Genomic DNA, 25,675 nt, shown 5'->3' on the forward strand with positions numbered 1-25,675 from the left:
ATTTTTAAAGGTATTTAAATGTTGCTCCATTCTAGTTGGCCATCTAGGTCCCTTAGGCCTTGCAATGATGAGTGTAACAATGCATAACATCTCTAAAAATCTGGGTTCAAGTCTCTAGTGCAGACAAGCCTTTTACCTTTGTTAGAAAGCAGGTCTCAGCTAAAGGAATTGGCCCCTCCATGTAACTTGTTTCTCTCCCATCATGAGACCAGCTTCCTCAGTTTTAGAGTGGGGCAGCCAGTTTGAAGTGGGCCTGCATACTGTTTACAATGTCCCTGTATACTGTCTTCTTACATAATGTCTCTTTCAGCTATGCCAGTTCAGCAACTGTGGTATCAAGATGTCAAACATGATCTCTCAAAGCCACAAGCTGCTTGCACTGGGTGTTATCTATATTCCATTTGGCCAAGAAGTGAATAGAAGTACACGCTACATCTTGCACAGTAAACTGAGTAGCCTCTTTCGTTGCTGTCCTCCAACCTCCAAAGTTAAACTGTGTTTTTTATTCTGTAACTCGTCAGTAGGATGAACTAGTTTCTACCTGTACTTTTACATTAGAAAGGACATTCTTAATATTGCTTGTTTACCAGATTTTATTCACTTTAGTTCACTAATCACAAATGTACCAGTCTATTCCCCCTCAGCTCCAAGTTCCATGGTGTCCAAACAACCCTTTTCTCACTCACTTAGTGCTTCTCTCACTCTGTCTGAAGCCTCTCTGAGCTTAAGAATAGGGAAAAGGATCCTTCTTCCTCTTTTCTCATGAAGCTCCCTAATGACCAATTGAATTACTTGGGCTGCAAGCTGCGGAAAGGATTTTGGCCTAAGTGCACAGTTGTGATAATACCAAGAACTGGGTGGCCTTTTTAACAAGAAGCATCTTGTATACAGTACATGAACAACTTGAGTGGGAAAGGAAGAAAACCAAAGGATAAAACAGATAGAATCAGGCATATCCACAAGTTAATTTTCAGTGTCAACAGATTAACTATCACTAAGACAAATTCTATAAACAAAAATCAATATGTCCCAATTAAGAGTGGGAACAGGTAAAACTTCACTAATCAGGTCAGAGCAAAACAAAGAAAACAGTATATTAAATCCAAGTTAATAAATGTTTCTATCATTTGCTCCCAGAGGAGAACATTTTCACAGGAGATGGGTTCTATTTATAATCCATACTTTTTTGATCTTATCATGATAAAATTAGTACTTTTGTTCTCCACCAATGACTGTCAATTTAACTGGTAGAATACTATAGTCTCATCATTTGTGGGTCTGTTTAAAAAGGTCTTAGGTTTTGTGGACATATTTTTCAGTGGTTAAAATTTTCAAAAGTGCTTAGGTGGCTAAATCATTCTGGGTATGTGCATGCATTTGTGTGTATAAAAATATGATACACGTGTTTCCAAGAGCATTGCTAATGATTGTTGTTTTGTTTTGTTTTATTTTGAAGTGTGCATAAAGAAATAAAAGTAACAATATTTTTTACAAATTATCTCACCAAAATCACAAGGAAGGAATATTTGATAATATTTAGTATCTTATTGTTTTACTATATAGAAATAACATGGTTATCAAGAGAGATGGTTTGTTAAATTAAGTTCCTAACATTTTCTTTGCTTATATCTAGGTAAATTATAATAATCCAACTTGGAGGTCACAAAAGATGGATCATAGAATCATAATCTTTAAGAAAAGAGAAAAAAAGTGATCCAGGCAACTACAGGCCTGCCAGTTTGATATCTGTAGTATGCAAGGTCTTGGAAAAAATGTTGAAGGAAAAAGTAGTCAAGGACATCGAGGTCAATGGTAATTGGGACAAAATACAACATGGTTTCACAAAAGGTAGATCAGGTCAAACCAACTTGCTCTCCTTCTTTGAGAAGGTAACAGATTTTTTAGACAAAGGAAATGCAGTGGATCTAATTTACCTTGGTTTCAGTAAGGCATTTGATACAGTTCCACACAGGGAATTATTAGCTAAATTGGAAAAGATGGGTATCAATATTAAAATTGAAAGATGGATAAGGAACTGGTTAAAGGAGAGACTACAGCGGATTGTACTGAAAGATGAATTGTCAGACTGGAAGGAGGTAACTAGTGGAGTTCCTCAGGGATCGGTTTTGGGACCCATCTTATTTTATCTTTTTATGACTGACTTTGGCACAAAAAGTGGGAATGTGCTAATAAAGTTTGCGGATGACACAAAGCTGGGAGGTATTGCCAATACAGAGAAGGACCGGGATATCAAACAGGAAGATCTGGAGTAATAGTAATAGGATGAAATATAATAGTGAAAAGTGCAAGGTCATGCACTTAGGGATTAATAACAAGAACTATTGTTATAAACTCGGGAGGCATCAGTTGGAAGTAACAGAGGAGGAGAAGGACCTCAGAGTATTGGTTGATCACAGGATGACTATGAGCTGCCAATGTGACATGGCCACGAAAAAAGCTAATGCAGTCTTGGGATGCATCAGGCGAGGTATTTTAAGTAGAGATAAGGAGGTGTTAGTACCATTATACAAGGCACTGGTAAGACCTCATCTGGAATACTGTGTGCAGTTCTGGTCTCCCATGTTTAAGAAGGATGAATTCAAACTGGAACAGGTACAGAGAAGGGCTACTGGGATGATCCGAGTAATATGAAAGGAGACTCAAAGAGCTTGGCTTGTTTAGCCTAATCAAAAGAAGGCTGAGGGGAGATATGATTGCTCTCTATAAATATATCAGAGGAATAAATATCAGGGAGGGAGAAGAATTATTTAAGCTTAGTACCAATGTGAACACAAGAACAAATGGATATAAACTGGACACTAGGAAGTTTAGACTTGAAATTAGACAAAGGTTTCTAACCATTAGAGGAGTGAAGTTCTGGAACGGCCTGCCAAGAGGAGTAGTGGGGGCAAAAGACATATCTTACTTCAAGACTAAGCTTGATAAGTTATAGAGGGGATGGTATGATGGGATAGCCTAATTTTGGCAATTAATTGATCTTTGATTATTAGCAGGTAAATATGCCCAATGGTTTATGATGGGATGTTAGATGGGATGGGATCTGAGTTACTACAGATAATTCTTTCCTGGGTGTCTGGCTGGTGAGTCTTGCCCACATGCTCAGGGTTTAGCTGATCGCCATATTTGGGATCGAGAAGAAATTTTCCTCCAGGGCAGATTGGCAGAAACCCTGGCGGGGGGGTTGCCTTCCTCTGCAGCGTAGGGCATGGGTCACTTGCTGGAAGGTTCTCTGCATCTTGAAGTCTTTAAGCCATGATTTGAGGACTTCAGTGGCTCAGACACAGATTTGATACAGGAGTGGGTGGGTGAGATTCTGTGGCCTGCATTGCGCAGGAGGTCAGACTAGATGATCATAATGGTCCCTTCTGACCTTAAAGTCTATGAGTCTATAAGTCTAGTATCATAAAACTGGAAGGAACCTCAAGAGGTCATCTACTCCAAGTACCCTGCACTCATGGCAGGACTAATTATCTAGACCATTGCTAACCGGTGTTTGTCTAACCTGCTCTTACAAATCTCCAGTGTCTGAGATTCCACAACCTCCCTATCCAATTTATTCCAGTGCTTACCCACCCTGACAGTTGGGAAGTAGAGCTGTTGATTAATCACAGTTAATTCATGTGATTAACTCAAAAAAATTAACTGCAATTAGAAATGAATCACAATTAATCACACTACTAAACAAAAGAATGCCAATTGAAATTTATTAAATATTTAAGGATTTTTTACATTCTCAAATATATTCATTTCTATTACAACACAGAATACAAAGTGTTCAGTGCTCACTTTATATTATTATTATTACAAATATTTGCATTTTTAAAATGATAAACAAAAGAAATAGTTTTTTTACTTCACTTCATACAAATACTGTACAACAAAGTCTTTATCGTGAAAGTGTAATTTACAATTGTAGATTTTTTGTTTGTTATACAACTGCACTCAAAAACAAAACAATATAAAACTTTAGAGCCTACAAGTCCACTCAGTCCTACTTCTTGTTCAGCCAATTGCTAACACAAATGAGTTTGTTTACATTTACAGGGAATACTGCTGACTGCTTCTTATTTGCAATGTCACCTGAAAGTGAGAACAAGCATTTGCATGGCACTTTTTTAGCCAGAATTGCAAGATATTTACGTGCCAAATATGCTAAACATTCATATTCCCCTTCATCCTTTGGCCATCATTCCAGAGGACATGCATCCATGCTGACAATGCTCATTAAAAAATAATGTGTTAATTAAATTTGTGACTGAACTCCTTAGGGGGGGAGAATTGTATGTCTCCTGTTCTATTTTACCCACATTCTGCCATACATTTCAAATTATAGCAGTCTCAGATGATGACCCAGCAGCTTTCATTTTAAGAACACTTTCACAGCAGATTTGACAAAACTCAAAGAAGGTTCCGATGTGAGATTTCTAAGGATAGATACAGCACTCGACCCAAGGTTTAAGAATCTTAAGGGCCTTCCAAAATCTGAGAGGGATGAGGTATGGAGCATGCTTTTAGATGTCTTAGAAAAACAACACTCTGATGCTGAAACTACAGAACCCGAACCACCAAAAAAGAAAATCAACCTTCTGCTGGTGGCATCTGACTCAGATGATGAAAATAAACATGCGTCAGTCCGCACTGCTTTGGATTGTTATTCAGTAGAATCCATCAGCAGCATGGGTGCATGTCCCCTGGAATTGCAGCTGATGCATGAAGGGACATTTGAATCTTTAGCACATGTGGCATGTATATATCTTGCGATGCCAGCTACAACAGTGTCATGTGAACGCCTGTTCTCACTTTCAGATAACATTGTAAACAAGACGTGGGCAGCATAATCTCCTGCAAATTATAACCAAACTTTGTTGTGTGAGTGATTGGCTGAAGTAGAACTGAGTGGACTTGTAGGTTTTAAAGGTTTACATTGTTGTATTTTTGAATGCAGTTATTTTTTGTGTATAATTCTAAATTTGTAAATTCAGCTTTCATTATAAAGAGATTGCACTACAGTACTTGTATTAGGTGAATTGAAATATACTATTTATTTTGTTTTTTACAGTGCAAATATTTGTAATAAAAATAAAGAGAGCAATGTACACTTTGTATTCTGTGTTGCAATTGAATAAATTTATTTGAGAATGTAGAAAACATCCAAAAATATTTAAATATATGGTATTCTATTATTGTTTAACAGTGCAATTAATTGTGATTAATTTTTTTAATTGCTTGACATCCGTATTAGGAATTTTTTCCTAATAGCCAACCTAAACCTCCCTTTCTGCAATTTAAGCCCATTGCTTCTTGTCCTATCCTCAGAGGTTAAGAAGAAACATTTTTCTTCCACCTCCTTGTAACAACCTTTTACATACTTGAAAACTGTTATCATGTCCCCTCTCAGTCTTCTCTTTTCCAGACTAAACTTACACAAGATTTTCAATCTTCCCTCATAGGTCATGTTTTCTAGACGTTTAATCATTTTTGTTGCTTTTCTCTGGACTCTCTCCAATTTGTTCACATCTTTCCTGAAATGTGACATCAGAACTGGACACAATACTCCAGTTGAGGCCTAATCAGATTGGAGTAGAGCAGAAGAATTACTTCTCGTCTTTTGCTTACAACACTCCTGCTAATACATCCCAGAATGATGTTCACTTTTTTTGCAACAGCATGACACTGTTGATTCAAATTTAGCTTGTGGTCCACTATAACCCCCAAATCCCTTTCCACAGTACTCCTAGTCAGTCAATTCTCATTATGTATGTGTACAACTGATTGTTCCTTCCTAAATGGAGTACTTTGCATTTGTCCTTATTGAATTTCATTCTATTCACTTCAGACCATTTCACCAGTTTGTTCAAATAATTTTGAATTTTAATCCTATTCTCCAAAGCACTTGCTACCCCTCCCAGCTTCCTATCATCCACAAACTTTATAAGAGTACTCTGTAAGCCATTATCTAAATCATTGATGAAGATATTAAACAGAACCAGACCCAGAACTGATCCCTGCGGGACCCCACTCATTATGTCCTTCCACCATGACTGTAAACCACTGATAACTACTCTCTGGAAACGATTTTCCAACTAGTTATGCACCCCACCTTATAGTAGCTCCATCTAGGTTGCATTTCCCTAGTTTGTTTATGAGAAGGTCATGTGAGATAGTATCAAAAGCTTTAGTAAAGCCAAGATATTCCACATCTACTACTTCCTCCCTATTCACAAGGCTAGCCACTCTGTCAAAGAAAGCTATCAGGTTGGTTTGAAATGATTTGCTTTTGACAAATCTATGCTGACTGTTACTTATCACCTTATTATCTTCTAGAAGTTTGCAAATTGATTGCTTAAATATTTGTTCCATTATCTTTTCGGGTACAGAAGTTAAGCTGACTGGTCTGTAATTCCCTGGAGCATCCTTATTTACCTTTTTACATATGGGCACTATATTTGCCCTTTTCCAGTCTTTTCAAATCTCTCCCAAATTCCGTTACTTCTTAAAGATAATCGCTAATGGCTCAGATATCTCATCAGTCAACTCCTTGAGTATTCTAGGATGCCTTTCATCAGGCCCTGGGGACTTGAAGACATCTCATTTGTCCAAGTAATTTTTAACTTGTTCTTTCCCTATTTTAGCCTCTTGTGATCCTACTGCATTTTCACTATGTTAGACATCCAATCACCACCAATATTCTTAGTGAAAACCAAAACAAAGAAGTCATTAAGCACCTCTGCCATTTCCACATTTTCTGTTATTATTTTCCCCCCATCATTGAGTAACAGTCCTATCATGTCCATGGTCTTCCTCTTGCTTCTAATGTATTTGTAGGATGTTTTCTTGTTACTGTTTATGTCTCTGGCTAGTTTGATCTCATTTTGTGCCTCGGCCGTTCTAATTTTGTCCCTACTTACTTGTGTTATTTGTTTATATTCATCCTTTGTAATTTGACCTAGTTTCCACTTTCTGTAGAACTATTTTTTGATTTTTAGATCATTGAGAATTTCCTGGTTAAGCCAGGGTGGTCTCTTCACATACCTCCTATCTTTCCTGTGCAGTGGGGAAGTTTCCTCTTGTGCCCTTAATAATGTCTCTTTGAAAAACTACCAAGTGTTTTCTATTGTTTTTCCCCTTAAACTTGCTTCCCAGGGGATCTTACCTACCAACTCCCTGAGTTTGCTAAACTCTGCTTTCTTGAAATCCATTGTCTTTATTGTGCTGTTCTCCCTCCTACCATTCCTTAGAATCATGAACTCTACCATTTCATGATCACTTTCACCCAAGCTGCCTTACACTTTCAAATTATCAGGCAGTTCCTCTCTATCTGTCAAAATCAAATCTAGAACAGTCTCCCCCTAGTAGCTTTCTCCACCTTTTGAAATAAAAAAATGTCTCCAATACATTCCAAGACCTGTTGGATAATCTGTACCCTGCTGTGTTATTTTCCAATCAGATGTCTGGGTAGTTGAAGTCCCCCATCACCACCAAATCCTGTGCTTTGGATGAGTTTGTTAGCTGTTTAAAAAAAGCCTCATCCACCTCTTCTTCCTGGTTAGGTGGTCTGTAGTAGTCCCCTACCATGACATCACCCTTGTTTTTTTACCCCTTTTATACCTACCCAGATACTTTTAACAAGTCTGCGTCCTATTTCCATTTCAATCTCAGCCCAAGTGCATACATTTTTAACATATAAGGCAACATCTCCTCCCTTTTTTCCCTGCTGGTCCTTTCTGAGCAAGCTGTACCCTTCTATACCAATATACCAGTCATGCATATTATCCCACCAGGTCTCTGTGATGCCAACTATGTCATAGTTGTGTTTATTTACTAGCATTTTAAGTTCTTCCTGCTTAGTCCCCATACCTTTTACATTAGTATGAAGACATTTAAGATACTGCTTTGATTCCAACCCACCCCCAGTTCTGTCTTGTCTCGCCTTTATCCCTGCTATAACAGCCGATGCTCCCCCCAAATTTCAAACCTTCTCCCAGGTCTCCATGTTCTTAAGTTGTCTGTGGGCTTTGGTCACCTGCCCCCTTCGAATCTAGTTGAAAGCCCTCCTCACTAGATTAGCCAGTCTGTACCAAATATGCTATTCCCTTTCCTTGATAGGTAGACCCTATTTCTGGTTACCAGTGCTTCTTCCTGGAATAGCATCCCATGATCAAGGAAGCCGAAGACCTCCTGGAGACACCATCTTTGCAGTCAGGCATTCACCTCCAGGATGCATCTGTCTCTGCCTGGGCCTCTACCCTTGACTGGAAGGATCAAAGAAAACACCATCTGCACTCCCAACTCCTTCACCCTTATTCCCAGACCCTGTAGTCACTTCTGATCTTCTGAGGGTCATACCTCGCAGTATCATTCGTGCCCACATGGATGAGTAGCATGGGGTAGTAGTCAGAGGGCCTCGACAATCCCTCCATAATGGGCCCATGGCAGGCAGCATACCTCCCAGGATGCCATGTCAGGGCAACAGATGGGTGCCTCTGTCCCCCTCAGAAGCGAGTCACAAACCACCAATATCCTGCGTTTCTTCCTGAGAGTGGTGGCTGTGATCCTCCCAGCCTTGGGGGTACATGGCTTCTCCTCCTCCTCTGGTGGTGATTCCTCTTCACTCGTTGCTAGGGCTGCATGTCCATTTTCCATCACCATGATGGGTGGGTTGGGATGGCCATGTAACCATTTCACAATCTGGCAGATCAAACCACAGCCTTCAAGCCAATCTCAGCTGGAAGAAGGGAGGAGGGAGTTTTGCTTTTGTTTTCAGCATCCACAGGCAATGAGGAATGAAATAGGATCCAAGACTGTGGACTTCTCACAGTGTGATGTGGTGGAGGTCGATAGCTCTCCAGAGTTTCTCTCTTCTCACTAACATCATCTCCATCTTGCCTGGATTCACTTCAGCTAATTTTCTTTCATATAGGTGCTGATCTCAGACAAAATTGGATTAGTTAGGAATTGGTGCTATCTGTTTAAAAGGTAAAGAAGAAGCAGAACTTGGTATTGTCTGCATATTTCTGGTGTTTGACACCATGCCATCTCAAAAATCCCCCCAGTGGCTTCATATGGATGTTTTAAAGGATGGGAGAAAGAATCAAGACCCCAAGCACTCTGGGAACATCAATGATTCAACAGTTTCCCGATAAATACATATTATAGAACTATTAGTCATGTGTGACCCTATCGTTAAAGCTAAATTAAGTTTTGCACTTAAAGCAGGAATTCAACTTCTTTTGGTAAGAATATAGTGTATCCTCCCCAAACTTTCACCACTCACACTTTGAGTGTAGGACTAGAGAATGGATTTTCTGAGAATTTATGACAATCTGTTAATTAATTAATGCGCTAAAATTAAATAAAAATGCATCCTTTATGAAATTAAACACTATCAGATTTTTATTTAATGATGAAGCAGTACAGACTCTCCGAACTTCCCGTATGGTTAAAACTTAGTTTATACATAGGATTTCAACTATGTCTGAGGAAATTAAATTATTAATGATTACTGTAGCTAATGATTATGAGTATAGGCAAATAGAACCAGGTCAATAGTTCAGGTCATTCTTAAGTGGAAGCATCTTGACATCAGAGGGAGCTCAGTCAATCAACACCCTTCTCTTCAGCTGATTTGCATACTGCAATTCTGTTGGCTGAAACGAATCTGTGGCATGAGGGGGACTGCATATATGTCTAAGTTTCTCATTGGTAAGTTATTTGGCTGCCAGCTGCCACTGTATTTGCTCCAACTGACACTGTCTTAACAATTCTGTGGCTATATGCTGATAAATTAAGGACTAGATACACCAGTATGCTCTGACACCTTTGTATTGCTCCAGTGATGCAAAGCAGCTGTAAACTTGGCTTCACTGGCCAGTCTGTTCTGGCTATTCTGTCTTGTTCCAGAGCAGGGTGAAGCAGTTAAAGCACACCAATAAATGTGGCCTTGAAAGTTAAATCTCTTTGTTTGTTTGTTTCATTTTTAATGACTTACAGTTTATACTACATATCTCCAACTCATTAGATCTGCCACAGAGAAACATTTTCATTGGGTTTCTTTTGTGTGTGTGTTTATGCATGAAAATGTTAATTAAAATACAATTAAATCACGAAACAAAAAAATAATAAGTTTGAGACTATATATCAGTAACCTGAAAGCAAATTAAATAAATAAATAAATAAATAAATAAATAAAACCCAAGACTGTTGTAATTATCCCAATACCAAGAATTACAAACCCAAGAAATTAAAAGTTAAACTTAAACTTAAAAGAAATTGAAATATATTAAGTTATGAGAAAAGAACTGTAAAGCCACCAAAACAACCTTAACTGTGTCCTTTAGTGACACATTATTACATAATCACACCATTATTATTAAGCCATTTTAGTTTTTATGGACACAGATTTCATTAAACTCATTTTTACAGATAGTTTAATTTTTCTATTACCCTCATGGCATCACTCAGGGCATACATTTTCTGGGGTTATAATACTTATTTCTGGGTGTCATGGCATAATTCCCCACTCTGAACTTTAGCGTCCAAAAGATGGGGTACCAGCATGAATTCCTCTAAGCTCAATTACCAGCTTAGTACTTGTAGCGCTGCCACCAACCAGGAATTCCAGTGCCTGGTACACTCTGGTCCCCCAAAAACCTTGCCCGGGGACCCCCAAGACCCAGTCCCTCTGGATCTTACCACAAGGAAAGTAAACCCTTTCCCCCTCCGTTGCCTCTCCCAGGCTTCCCCTCCCTGGGTTACCCTGGAAGATCACTGTGATTCAAACTCCTTGAATCTTAAACAGAGAGGAATATTCACCTTCCCCCCTCCTTCTCTCTCCCCCTCCCAGACTCACCGTGAGAGAGAAAGTAATCCTAACATAGAGAGAAAACCTTTATCTCCCCCTTCCCTCCTTTCTCCCCACCAATTCCTTGGTGAATCCAGACCCAGTCCCCTGGGGTCTCACCAGAATAAAAAAACAATCAGGCTCTTAGACAAGAAAAGCTTTTAATTAAAGAAATAAAAAACAGTAAAAATTATCTTTGTAAATTTAAAATGGAATAGGTACAGGGTCTTTCAGCTATAGACACTGGGAATACCCTCCTAGCCTAAGTATACTAGTACAAATTAAAATCCTTTCAGCAAAATACACATTTGAACTCCTCCCAGGCAAAGACATATTTGCAAATAAAGAAAACAAACATAACCTAACTCGCCATATCTACCTAGTACTTACTATTCTGAACTTATAAGAGCCTGTATCAGAGAGATTGGAGAGAAACCTGGTTGCTCGTCTGGTCCCTCTGAGCCCCCAGAGTGAACAGCCACCAAAACTAACAGCACACACAAAAACTTCCCTCCCTCAAGATTTGAAAGTATCCTGTCCCCTGATTGGTCCTCTGGTCAGGTGACAGCCAGGCTTACTGATCTTGTTAACCCTTTACAGGCAAAAGAGACATGAAGTACTTCTGTTCTATTAACTCTTAACTATCCATTTATGACACTGGGATAATTACAACATCTCTGTAATTTTATTTATGTATTTTTACCCATACATTACTGATATATACTCTAAAGCTGTAAATGCATTTTAACAGTTTTTGTTTTGTTTTATTTGTCGGGGAATGTATGTTGATAGCTATATGGGAATACATGCGCACAGAGACATATATCAGCGGGGTAGCCGTGTTAGTCTGGATCTGTAAAAGCAGCAAAGAATCCTATGGCACCTTGTAGACTAACAGAGGTTTTGGAGCATGAGCTTTCGTAGGTGAATACCTACGAAAGGTTAATTTTCTCTCTGAGGAAGTAGGTATTCACCTACGAAAGCTCATGCTCCAAAACCTCTGTTAGTCTTCAAGGTGCCATAGGATTCTTTGCTGCTTTTACAGAGACATATATATTCCATATATTAATTAAAGAGAGAAATGCACATCCCAGGTGAACAGGTGCTTTCTAGTGTTAAAAGCCATGATAAAACAGATGATGGAAATTACAGGAAGAAGCACTTTTAATCTGACACGAATTTCGTCTCTTTCCACATGCCCTGCATAGCTCCGGGGAAGAACTATTAGAGGAACTGTGTTTCTATGCAAACACATTAGCTAAAGCATTCCAAGGAGTCTACCTAGAAATATTCCCGGAAAACACCAGACCAGTTAAGTGTAATTAACACTGTAGTCATTGTCAGCTCCTGTGATAGAAGAATTCTCTGAGAGTCCTTAACATAAAACAGCTCTGTCCATTTCAATTAAAGTGTCCACTTTTCCTTTACTCTATCAACTACTTTAAAAGTTTACCAGGCGCTGAAGGGATTAGATCTCACAGTAACTCTGAAGCGATCTTTTCAATAAATGTTGGCTGAGTACAAAATCCAGAGGCAAGGATGACTGACTGGCTCCAGAGGCTGTGGAGAGCGGGGATGGGAGAAAACCTCTTCCTTCAGCTGCAGAGTAATGGTCACAAGCGGTGGTAAGGGCTTACTCTTACACAGACTAATTTCCCCTGCAGCAACTGCAAACCCGAACTTTCTTTAAAGAAAGACTGCTCCTTCCTTACCTGCCATGTTTAATATGGCAGTTATTTCGAGAGTTTTTTTTTAACTTTTCCATAAATAAAGCAATTGCAGACACGTCCAAGATATTTCCAAGACAAGACGCTAAGGGAAGCAGTTCATCCGGTGCAGTTTTTTATATAACTCAAGAACTGCAATGCACCTTGCAAGCACGTTAATACACGCCGCAATCTTCTGCAAACACCGAAGTAAAAATAGGTATTATATTTGATTACAAAAAAGCAAGAATGTTGTCATTCTTTATGAGGTATCTGGTGGATAAACATATGCATGGTACAGGAGAAAATTCGGGATATGGCCAAAATGAGTGATACACTGACTGCATCTCCACTGAAGATATTCTTTGAAAATTTACTGAGAGTCAAAAAAGCACTTTGTAAAACATATTGAACTGATTTACTTTTTAAATGAAAATGAAATATCCTACCTGTGGCTTGAACACTTGTTCTCTCTCTCTAAATAATGTTGTCTTGCTTCCAGGTGAAAACACGAGGTTCAATGAAGCGTTTTGAATGCATCTCTTTTTCTTATGTCCCCTTACGCAGAAAACTGCGTATTTTGCACTAAGCAGAAATTTCTAAGACATTTAATAAAATTGTGGGGGTTGAAGTGAAACTGTTTCAATTTTCTAAATATCGCTTCTGCTTTTTAAAGATCTGCATTACTTATAGAACAACGCACAACAAATAATGTCCAAAAATGGGAAAGAAAAATCCTTTCTCAGTTTAAATAAATATGAGTTTTTATAAGAACAAAATTTTTCATTTAGCTTTTAAAATTACAAGACCCTGCACGGAAATACAGCACTGTGTATATATATATATATATATTGTTTTTCCTTTTTAGAAATAAAAAATATTTTCAGAAAGTCGGTCAAATTCACAGCACTTATCCCAGATATAAAACTAAGTAGAATATGTTATTCTTTCAGTGTATATTGAAACATTCTAATTATTATATCCATTCTTACCGAACTGAAAAGAAAGGAAGACAAGTAAAGCTTAGACCAGAAGTGGAGAGAATCTAACTCATCAAATACTTCTCCTTTTAATGAATGTAGCATGGGGCGACAATTAGATAAAATTGTTAATAAAAGTAATGACTAAAATATGAAAAGAAACCCAAGGGAAGAAGAACCTTACATAAACAATTATGCTGTGAGAGTTTTGGAGCACTGGGGATAATCCATTGCCACAGCGCCCCCTCCCATACTCAGCCTGAACTAAAGATTTTATCCTGGAGATGGGAAAAAGTTCCTTCTTTTTCTGTCCCCGCGTCCTCTCTTTTCTCAGTTCTTCCTTTTAATCCTAAAAGCAGATCCGACAAAGTGACTCCTTCAGCTCAGCCTATCGGGTTTCATTATCTGCATTGTTCTCCTAACGCATCTTGTTCAGAACAGCGTCGTTAACCCTGCTTGTTTTATTAGCAAACTGAACAACATCGTTTACACAGTATGAATGTGTTGTTGGTATTTTAACACACAATAGTCAATTCTTTTACTTTATCTGAGGGAGAGGATAGCGTCCCCACATTCCATAAAAGAAAGGAGAAACATTCTCGGTCCATTGTATTGTTATGTCACAGGAAGCCGTTTCTGCTAGGCATTATGATGCATCCCAAACTCCCACTAGATTCTATTTAGCCCCATTTAAAAGTTACTGTGACCAGTACTATGATGGCTGAGTAAATAACAAATATGCTATTATCTGTATCGCATATGTGTTCGTATATTTTGGGCAGATCGTGCAGTCCTTAGTCAAGCAAATCTCTCCTTCACGCCTATGGGATTTTTACCCTGAGTAAAGACTAAAGGATTGGGCCCTATGTAAATACCCACCAAACACACAAGTCCATGCATAAACACACATAGTCAGTTATTACACAGAACAAATATATTGTGTTTACATTACATTAGGAAGGACACCATTCCCACAGTCCTGGCTTTCATTTCTGATCGCCTTAAAACTTCATATGAGTGCAAGGAGCCGTAGTTAGCATCTAAAAATGACAAACCATAAAATCTGTCTCTCAGGTATCAAAAATACCTGAAAAGCATTAATCTTTGTTAGCAGCTCATTAACTATAACCGAAGTAAACTTTACATTTAAAAAGTCAAATGCGAGTGTTGCTTAAACTCTAGGGGTACGAACGATGAGATAATGAATAGATATCCAAATAAATATGCAGTGTGTAAGTCTTCAAGTCTCTGTTTTAATTTGTTACAGTTATTTCCAATAAAAAGTGCATGTAGTACTGTTACACTGTTTAATAGTGTAAGTTGGACGGTTTTTATTAATAACAGGAAAAATAGATTTCAGTTAAGGAGCACAGTAGATTAAAAGATATCTATGGTAAAAATATTCAGATCAAAAAGCATAAATTGGTAAAATTTAGATATAATCCGCAAACACTGATCAAAAGCAATTATTGACACAAAACTTCAGATTTTAATCACAAATTATATTTCAATGACCTCGATAGCAGTTTGATCTCTATATTCCAAGTCAAATGAGTAGTGTTTATTGTAAGTAAATGCATACTTCTTGAAGTGGGTGAGAACATGCCTTTCTGAAGCTATACAAAAATATGCAAATCAAACCGAAGCATGAACGTCTTTTGAAATGATTATACTATATCACATTAATCTCTAATTGCAAAATTATTATTCATTTATATATAAAACAGTGTTTTGGAATGCACAATGAAAATATTGCAAATTTAATCTATTGCTCTTTGTATTTGTTGGGGAGTGTGCTATTGATTTACAGTCTTCCGAAAGAAATCATAAAAAAGATTTTGCACCAAGGAAGGCAAGAAATGCAATTGCAGACAAAAGCAACATCTACATTTTCTACATACATACCTATATATCCAGGATGTGTGTGCGTCTGTGTGTGCGCTCGCCTATTTGTTTTTATGTATGTGTATACTCTGAATGGAATTACATAATTCCTCCTGGGAGCACAGTATTTGTTTAAGCACTCTTTCCAGGTCATAACTGTAACACCCAGTTAATAGCATTAATCCCCTGTTATAATGTCAACACAACGGCCATTGAATTCCCAATCTGAATTGTACCACTAATTATTAAAGAGAATGAATTAAAAGCAATCAGCTCGCTTAAATACTTACTTACTTCACCCCTGTTGGAAAGAACAGAGTCATCTTACAAAATAAAAATGCACAGGTATTCTTTATTTTGCAATGCATGCAAGTTGACTTATAGAGGTTCATGTATGACTTTATAATATTATAATTAAGGTTCATTCTCAAATCTCCAGCTGCTGCAGCGCTAAAGCAAAGCAACAAATGCATATGCTTAAAAAGTCGCTCTGCGAACACCTACTTTTAATATTCAGATGTAATCGCCTGATATCGATTATGCCACATAACTTGAAATATGAATGCATGTTATATAAAGCGCTTGCTTTTACAGTTTCCACTGTTATTTAATACATGTGTATTAATCATCAAGTAGGAAAGCAAGCATCGTTTCTGTAATCTGTTTGCATTGAGTTTACCGGTTGTTTATCACTTTCTTAACACGAAATGGAAACTCTAGATTTAATGATAAGAAATACCTGTTGGTGTTAACTTCCTCCCCCTCACCTTCCTTTTTAAGGATTGCATCTCCTATAGGCCGCGGGAATTAATTCCCTATGTCGGGTGGCCAGATCTCTTCTGGATGCAGAGGTGAAAATTGGCGCGGAGATGGAGGGGTTTCTACAGGGAAAGAAAAACATAAACAAGCATAGGTTGCTTAAAACATACACACATCCATATACTTTGGCTATGTAGTTCTAATACTTCAAGTTTCCCGGAGAGCACACTGAGCCTGTATTAGAAAGATTATTAAATCAGCATCTCAAAGTGTATTATTTTATTAGCAGCATGTTTAATTGATTAACAATAGGCGGCCGATAACCTATAATTCTTCAGTTATTGCGATCTTTCCTTCCTGTCAGTTTCTAATAGATTCCCCAGTGTACTTTAGTTTGATGTATTTCCCCCATCCACTGTAATGATATGGGGTATTTTGTAAAGAATTCAACTTTAACGCTGATTGTACTTTTTAAACTACTATATGGATTAAATAAAAGACAAATGCTCATTCATAAGTGCAGCGAGGACAAAATACATGGCTTAATGTGTACAGGACCCAGTGTAGAAATTTATTTCAGGCTTTAATGTTTTGCCTGTTGGTGACAACTATTTCATTACAATTTGGTTACTTTCAACAATTACTATTTCACAGTTTAGATTAATACTTCAAGGCCTGATCCTGTATTCTTTAAGTAAAACTCTCACTGATGGATTGCGAGTGAGTAAGCGTGAGTAGCTCAGAACACACACATGGGGCCAACAGTACATGCAAGCAAGAGATACAGCAAGTAATAAACGGATATGCTGCGGACTGGTAGAGAAATCCATATTTAGGTGGGTTGAATACAGTGCAATACACCTTTGGTAGATGAGGTGTGTTTTTATGGGAAGATACGGATTTAGAAAGGTAAGGGGGAGAGGAGAAACGAATTGTATCTCAGTTATAGTACAATAATAACAGAGTTCAATTCCAGATCCAAAGGATTGTGTGTACAATTAACCATAGACTTCTCAAGTCTCTCAAGACCAGTCAGCCTGAGAAAATGTAGACCAATACCTTCAACTCAACCTCTCCTTTCTCGTATACTGTAGAACTGCCAATGTTTGTGGTGGACAGAAATTATATTCTTTGTGAAGTTAATTATACCCTGAATGTTTGTTCTGATAGGCTTCCTCTCGGAACTGCGAAGAGAGGGGTTGTACCCCTGCACAGGGCCACCTGGGCCTCTCCCTCATGCAGCCAAAACCAGAGCAAGTAGAATGGAAATTGAAAGAGTCTTCCTTGGAGGGTTTAATGTGAACATTTAGCTTAGCTTGGCTGCTTGTGAAAAACTGCTATCAAAGTAGAAACCTATTGTTGCCATACACGGACATTCGTATAGCTTTCTCAGTCTATTCATGCGTGTACTTCCCGCCTTTTCACCATACACAGGGCAATACTTGTGCACTTGTACTTGTGCTCTCCCACGATATACTAACAAGCCCTGTGCGCAAGTCTGTGATAATATATAAGACCGAAGGTGTGTGCATAGCTTAGGTACCTATTACAATGGAGTGTGTGCAAGCGTGTTTGTGGCTCTGAGCAGGGAGAAACTGAGCAGTAGTATCATCCTTTGGCTTCAGCAGTGTGCTCGCTGTCAGACAGAGGGTGGTTGTAACGTATTACCAAGCCTGCTTCCCTCCCTCCGTCTGCGGGGGGAGCTGGAGAAGGAGAAGGGGCGGGCCCCTCGCAATATGCAGATGAGCCGCTGTGACGGACAGCTCTGCTTTCCAATGTCTCTCAGAAACTCGAGTGCTCCTTCCCTCAACTCTTCACTTCAGACTCTCTACTTCCCCCAAAATACAGGCTGGCCAGCGCTGGGGGAGCGGGCTGGCGGGCAGAACTCCATATGCAGCAGCCACTTTCCTGAGCCGGGCTCTCTCCCTCCCTCTCTCCCTGTCTTTCTCTCTCTCCCCCCCTTGTCGTTACCCAGCTCCTTCTCCCCTCTCCCCATGCCCTTCTCGTCCTGAGTAGTTTGCTGAGCGGATCCCCCGTTGTGGTGCTGGCCGGGGTGCATGGGGGGCCAGTAGGACAAGTCTCATTCCCCGCACAGCTGCCCAGAGCCATCCAGGGAGAGGGAACACGAAAGCAGCAGCAGGAGCAGCAGAAGCGCCAGGGCCGGTCAACCTCGCCCCCTCCCTGCTCCTGTGCACGCCCGTGCAAGCCATGTCCTATCCTCAGGGTTACCTCTACCAGCCCCCCGGCTCGCTGGCTCTGTACTCCTGCCCGACGTACGGGGCGTCGGCTCTGGCGGCCCCCAGGAGCGAAGAGCTGGCCAGGTCTTCGTCGGGCTCTGCGTTCAGCCCTTACCCGGGATCGGCAGCTTTCACAGCCCAGGCGGCGGCCACAGGCTTCACCAGCCCGCTTCAGTACTCCACAGACCCCGCCACGGGATTCCCCTCCTACATGGTAACTACCGAGAAAAAATCCTCTCCTTCTTCATTAGCATCCTCATCTTCATCCTCCTCTGCCCCTACCTCCTGCACACGCACCATCCGTAACAGAGCCCGGGCTGCACAGCCAGGTGCTGAGCACAAACTCAGCCGCCTGCTTATGTTTTCCCAACACCACGCTTAGAGTGCATTCCCGAGGTGCCCGAGCGGGGCAAAGGGAGACGCGGGCGGGGGCCCTGGCACTACCTCGGACCGGACCCTGGTGGCTTTCGGGGCTTGCGAACATAAAACCGAGCCTGCCTTTGCTCGCGGGTCCGTTCGTTAAGAATCTGCATTGTCTGAAGCAGTTTGGTGGCTGCATTTTGTGCTGCGGGAGGAGAGGGGAGGATTTCTTTTTTCTTGCTTTTCTAAGCCAACGTTTAGTGGAGCTCCGGGAAGTGAGCCCGGTGCGGTTTCAGTTACTTTCAATGCGTTTTGTGCTAATGGTTTAACTGGATTTTAGGGATAAAAAGAAGCATCTGTTTGCGATCTGCGAGCTTCGCTCATACCCAAGATGGTTGTGGCGGCCACAGCTTCAGCGTTCACTTTGTTTGTCATTACTTAAAAGGAGCATTTGAAATTGCGTGTGTCTCTGTGTGTGTATATATAGTTATAGCTTTATAGACACACATCAGGAATTTAAGGTCGGAGGTTACGATTAGTTCCAGAAAGGGGTGGCAAAAAGGTTAGTTATATTTCCATATAAACAGACAGAAAACAAAATGTTTTCTGGTTGTAAAATACTTCAACAGAAATGGTCGTGTAGTCTTTATTCAATGCAATGCGAAAGATCTGAAGATCTGCCCCTCCTGACTTAGATAAGTAGCTGGAAGTTGCAAAGTGTGTTTGTCGACTATTAAGAACATTAGGTGATTTTGGGGCCCTAACTCTCCCTTCTCTAGGATTTTTAAACGTCCGTAAAGTTATCAGCTTCCTTAGTAGTATCTTCAACTTTTCTTCCATTGCGCAGCGTTAAATAAACTCAATGCAAACGTTAAAGGGCGAATTAAAATGCTAATTACATCGCATTTAAACAATTCGAAACGGTGCATATCTTCTGATTTGCGAGCTGGATTTGCAATGCATTAGTGCAGTGAATTGCTAAACGGTGGCTCTGTTATATATTCTATAGCAAAAAGGAAACATCTTTTGAACCTTTGAAAGAAACCTGTAAGGCCTTTTTAAAATGTCTGCGTGACTCAGAAATAATTTTGGGAAATATTAAATTACGAGGATCTAAAATTAACTGAAGATTAAAAGATCAGCAATTTCACTGTGTGCGGTTGGGGGGGGGAGGTAAATAAGATCTATATGGCCTTTGGGTACCCTTGTTTGCTATTAGAATATGAATGTGAGATTCCAATCCAGGAAAATGCAAATATAATCACTGATCTTTCCTTGACAACTTACTAATGACTAGCAGCAATAACAAATTGCCAACCCATTGTTTTGCCCTTTCCAGGGCTCTCCTTACGATGCTCATACGACGGGGATGACCGGGACCATCAGTTACCATCCGTATGGCACTCCTGCTTACCCTTATCAGCTGAATGATCCCGCTTACAGGAAAAACGCCACCCGAGATGCCACCGCCACCCTGAAGGCCTGGCTGAATGAGCACAGGAAGAACCCCTACCCCACCAAGGGCGAGAAGATCATGCTGGCCATCATCACCAAGATGACCCTCACCCAGGTCTCCACCTGGTTCGCCAACGCCAGGAGGAGGCTCAAGAAGGAGAACAAGATGACTTGGGCTCCCCGCAACAAAAGCGAAGATGAAGATGAAGACGAAGGAGATGGAGCAAGAAGTAAGGAGGAAAGTTCGGACAAGGTGCAGGAAAGCAATGAAACTTCAGCAGAGGACGAAGGTTAGGCACAACACGATGGTACTATAGCTAGATAGGAAGGTCCCAAAGGGATATGTGTGCAAGTGCCAGGATTTATTTAAATGCACGTTTACTTTCCAAATTATAACCGGAGTGCTGCGGGATATATTTTAAACTCAGGCCCCAACTCCTCTATGCCGTTTACCCTCACTACCTAATCTTCACCTTTAACTGATAAATAACGATAGCAAAGACCTTTTAAATTGATCTAATTCTGCATTGAGCCATTCCCCTAAAACAGGCAGCCAGAGCATTTGTGTTAATAATGCCTGTTGTGCTTTGTACGGACACATACAGGAAGCAGCTTTCATGCAGCCGTAGTGATAGCCGGTGGGAGTGTTCCTAGAATTATAATTATACATAAAAGGATTTGATTACAAGCGTCGCTTTCCCATCAGTGGTTGCAATGGTTGTGTTTGATTCTCTCCTGCTCTCTTTAGTCTATATAACTGACTGTGCCCTTGTTTGTTCGGCTGGTGCCCTTGCAGGGATCAGCTTGCAGGTTGACTCGCTCACGGATCACTCCTGCTCCGCGGAGTCTGATGGGGAGAAGTTGCCCTGCCGAGTAGGAGACACGCTCTGCGAGTCCGGATCAGACTGCAAGGACAAATACGAGGACATCGAGGACGACGAGGATGAAGATGATGAAGCAGAGAGAGACCTTCCCGCTAAGCCTGTGACTTCCTCCCCCCTCACCGGAGTGGAAGCCCCCCTCCTTAATCACCCCCACGAGGACGCTTCAAGGAACTCCAATAAAACTACTTTGGACAACAGGATTTCTCCCAGTTCCGAGACACAGACCATTAAGCCCAAGCTCTGGTCACTAGCTGAAATAGCCACCTCGGACCTTAAAAATCAGAACATGGGCCAAAGCTGTCAGCCACCGGCGTTATCTTCAGTAACCCCCTCTTCTACTTCGCACAGCTCCGCCTACTCTCCCTCTTCTCTCTTAGGAAGGCACATTTATTACACCTCACCTTTTTATACCAATTATACAAACTATGGGAACTTTAACGCACTCCAGAGCCAGGGGATCCTGAGATATAACTCCGCAGCAATGGGTTCGAACGAGGGACTAAGTCAAACTGTACTAAATACAAGCTCTGTTCACAAACAGAGCAGTGACTCTTTGAAAACGATCACTAACCAGCTAGAACAACATTACAGGCCCTCTAGTTATGAGTCTAAGAAAGGTAGGTGACTGATTGCTTCTTTTCTTCCCAAAGGCAAAATGACTTTTATACACACTGTAGATAAAGAATGCTTATTTGGACAAACACCACCACCAGCAGCAGACAAATATACCGACAATACTTAAGGAAAAGGAGTTGGATGGAAGGAGCTAGACAACAATATATTTTGGGAATTTAAAAATACCCCCCCCCCCATTTTTTGCATTTAAGGAAAACAAAAAGAAATAACAAAGGAGATTAAAAAATGTAATGGGTTAAATATGTTGCTTTAAAAAACAATGTTTATAAATGAACCTATATATTTTTATATATATAATTTAAAATACTGCTATCTTTACCTTTTGTGCATTGTGTTTAGTAAAACAGGACGCTAACTTTTTTTTACACTTTTAAGGAGTTAAATATAGTTTTATTCGATTTAAGCTAAAGAAAATACAGTGATCCAAGTTACCAAATTATGTCCACTGTACAACATCTATTTTTCCCATACAGTTTTAAAATTAGTAAAACAAATTAATATAATTGTCTGATTTTAAAAAGGAATAAAAAAACCTGATACACCATTATCCAAACCGCAGCCATCTATAAAATATTAATGTAGAAGTTTTAAAGGGTTTAATATGAATTTTGTGTAAGTGAATTTTGGGACATACACACACTGTATAATCTAGTTAGCTGGCTGTGTCCTGTGACTAACTGACGGTTATATTTTGACAGATCCCACTGACGTCTGCACAGTAGGAGTACAACCATACCTATAGAAGTGCAATCACACAGCAATGCAAGTAAGCGAGAACATTTTCTATTACACTGATCATTTGGCATCAGGTCCAAGACATATTGCACAGCTGTAAACTTGCTTAACGTTAATTTCCTGCTTCACTACATAAGAGTCTAATTACAAAGTAATATGCTCTTTTCTGGTCTTTTTAAAAATTCCTTACTACAGCTTTTCTTCTCTGCTTTATACTCTTTTGTAAGACAGTTTAGAGGGTTCCCAACCCCTTCATATGACTTTTAGGGTTTTCTTTTCCATTATGTAAAACAAAAATAAAGGAATACTTAAATTTTATACAGATATCTTTGGATCTCTTTTTAAAATAATTTTCTAATGATTGTTATAAGATAAGGTGTTTGTGTTAAGATATTATTACAATTGTACATTGTAAATATTTAAAATTTAAAAGCACAATTACAAGATTTCAGCATGCTTTTCTAGGAGGTTATGGTATCTCTGAATTGTCTTATGTCTGGTTAACAATGGCACCCTTACAACTTTCTATGTGTAAGACTAACCAAAATCCTATAGATCTTTTAAAACTAATATTTTCATGAGAAGAAAACAAAAGAGTAAGCATTTTAGTTCAACTTTATTAATTATTATTATTATATTATTACAATGTAATGGTGTTAGTGCGTAAGTGAAGGATTTTGGATGATCTGGTTTTTTCCTTAGTCCGCAGGTAGGTGTCACAATTGCTTTGAAAAAAGTGTGCAAGCCATCATCTCTCCCCGAGCTAATATATAGAACAAATCTCTAAATCCGGATCACATCTTGTGCCACTGTATAAAGGAAGACCACAGAGCACTATTAAATCTACAGACTCTAATTATTAACCCAGAATTTTGTTGGACATATGTGAGTTTGCTGGTATAGTATAGTTTCCCCAATGTATGTGTTACTTTTGAAAACAGATCTGTTTTTCTCAGGATATCTTGAATTGATCACTTCATTGCCACGGTATATATTCGATAGGTGTGATAGGATTTATTGTAAAATTTATTTGTAAAAGATGTATACAGTAGAGATATCAAAGATGTGATTGGAGAACTTGAGTACTTACAAAGAGGAAACAAATTTGATATTTATTTTTGTAATGATATAAAAGCTTCTAGTAATTTATGCAAGTTGTATTGCAATGAAATTGGAACTTTTGTAAATAAATTTTGCCTGGTTTTTATTTGAAATGTTAATGGTTATACAATCTTTGGTTGTTTAACAAAATTTCTTTACTAATTTATATCTTTAATTGTAAATAAAAACAGACTAGTCTGCAACCATATGGTGTTTTTGGTTCATTTCCCCCTAAATACTAAAAATAGTAAATTATTTAGAAAATCATAAAATTGATAGTAGTTGCAATTTCACTTTATATTTTTAGGATGTAAAAAGCCTAAATAAATTAAACTAACTGAAAATACATGCTTTGTTTAAGTGAAGCTCAGAGTTGTTCTGTATAGATATAGCGGGATAGATATAAAGATATATGTGCATGCATGTGTACATTTTTACAAGCTAGCAGAGATGCAGTTATTTTTAATACTAGCACTTTCCAATGTTATTTTCCTTTTCCATAAATAATGTGTTCATAACTCACCCTATTTTGCTATAGCTCAAGCAATTTATTCTGATTTTAAGTTATGTCCAGAAGTGCTGAAAATGCAAGAAAACAAAATACCCAGCGCCTATTTTTAATGCTTTTTCCTCTTCTAAGTTGCATGAATTATGTCTATAATTTGGTAGTCCTGTAAGAGATCTGCCTTGATTAGACTCAGAAAAACAGCTACCCTATCATTTTAATTTTCAGTAAAATAATGAGAATCCCCATATAAAATAATTTCAGAAAAGAAACGAACAATCATTTATTTTCCCCAAAAGATAAATTGAGTGAATATAACTTACGGTTATAAAACAAGAATAATAGCTTCTTAGATTGCCCTTTAATCAATCATACACTTATTTTTCAAGAGGCTCATCTATTTTATTCCATGATTAATAATGTTCCAGCATGAGAGCATTATTAGATCCCAGCAGGGGAGATCCTGGATGCTTTTAGCTGCTTTGGAATGGTCAGTTGGGGTTCATTATGGCCTGATATTGAACAATTTATAAAATCTTGTCTAAACATCTGCCAGCTCAGATAGGCTGATGTGTCGGAGGATGGGAAATTGCTGGACCAGTTGATATTGACAAACGGATCTCTCTCCAGTGGCTTTTTGTTCAGTGAAAATTAGTGGCCTCTTGCTCGGGTCTTGTTAGAAAGGGCATTTGAAAGTGATCTTAGATACTTCAGGCAGCAGCCCAGGGAATGTTAACTGGATAAAGAGGCATTCTAGGCTGGAGTCAGAAAATACATCCAGATAGTACTAAGTAGGGAAAGGGGCTTTAAAAAACAAAAAAGTGTATTGGTAACTTATAGAGATGTCAAGCTGATTAAGAAAAATATGTCAGTGTGCCTTTCAACAGAGAAGGCAGAAATTAGTATTACAGTTCTGGGAAACTGTAGGGTGTCCACTGGTAGGTACACTAAAGATCTTTGCGGTGCAGGCCTATTTCAGATATTGGAGGGTGACATGAAGCAACGTTTTAGCCTATAAGTAAAATGCAACTCTGTCTCTGCATATAATACCTGGTACAATTTGACAAAAAGTAGACAAATCCTTCAGAGAATGCTTTGCCTTTCAACGAATGTGGAATATTGATTGTGTTCAAATATTTGCATCCATCTTAAACTATTTTTATTGTGCAAAATAGAAACATTATAAAGATGAACTTTTTATTTTCTGTTGAGGCATTTGCACTAAAGCCTCTTTCTCCCATCTTTAAATTAATACTCTTCCCTTTCCACCTCACCTGCTCCCACCACCCACTTTTTATGTCCCAGGTCCTCCATGGGACACAACGTATAAATTGGCATTGGTAAAAACCAAAAGCTGTGGCAGAGATTAGAAAAGGCTAACGACATTCCTTTGATGTTTATACGCCCAAAGAATTATAAAAGATTTCCATAATTTACCCACCCTTGCTAGTATTTAGACCTGGATTTCTTTCTGGAAAGGAAAGTAGAAAGACTTGGGGAACTCGCTTTTAAATATTCACTATGTATGTAAAACCCAATGGGTTTCTATCATCCTCTTTGAGAAATTCATGA

At 39.1% G+C, this 25,675-nt stretch overlaps 1 protein-coding gene and 1 long non-coding RNA gene across 2 annotated transcripts in view; one reads left to right on the plus strand and one right to left on the minus strand.

The window, feature by feature from the left end:
* LOC115646129 overlaps positions 1-25,675 on the minus strand; it is a 1,027,118-nt gene that overhangs the window by 760,206 nt on the left and 241,237 nt on the right. The window lies entirely within an intron of this gene.
* IRX2 (iroquois homeobox 2) lies at positions 18,039-23,707 on the plus strand. The gene is made up of 5 exons (XM_030551638.1): positions 18,039-18,641; positions 20,127-20,532; positions 21,039-21,743; positions 22,461-22,528; positions 23,200-23,707. Exons 1-4 carry the CDS (start codon positions 18,399-18,401, stop codon positions 22,502-22,504), a joined length of 1,398 nt encoding a protein of 465 aa, XP_030407498.1. The 5' UTR covers positions 18,039-18,398; the 3' UTR covers positions 22,505-22,528; positions 23,200-23,707.

The sequence above is a fragment of the Gopherus evgoodei genome, chromosome 2 (assembly GCF_007399415.2).
Source record: "Gopherus evgoodei ecotype Sinaloan lineage chromosome 2, rGopEvg1_v1.p, whole genome shotgun sequence".
Lineage (NCBI taxonomy): Eukaryota > Metazoa > Chordata > Testudines > Testudinidae > Gopherus > Gopherus evgoodei.

What these genes read in the sequence shown, in the direction of transcription:
- IRX2 (XM_030551638.1), top strand. Translation starts at nt 18,399, where the DNA reads ATGTCCTATCCTCAGGGTTACCTCTACCAGCCCCCCGGCTCGCTGGCT. An exon ending in AACTTCAGCAGAGGACGAAG is followed by an intron (nt 20,533 to 21,038) that starts GTTAGGCACAAC and finishes GTGCCCTTGCAG; the next exon opens with GGATCAGCTTGCAGGTTGAC. An exon ending in TAGTTATGAGTCTAAGAAAG is followed by an intron (nt 21,744 to 22,460) that starts GTAGGTGACTGA and finishes ATATTTTGACAG; the next exon opens with ATCCCACTGACGTCTGCACA.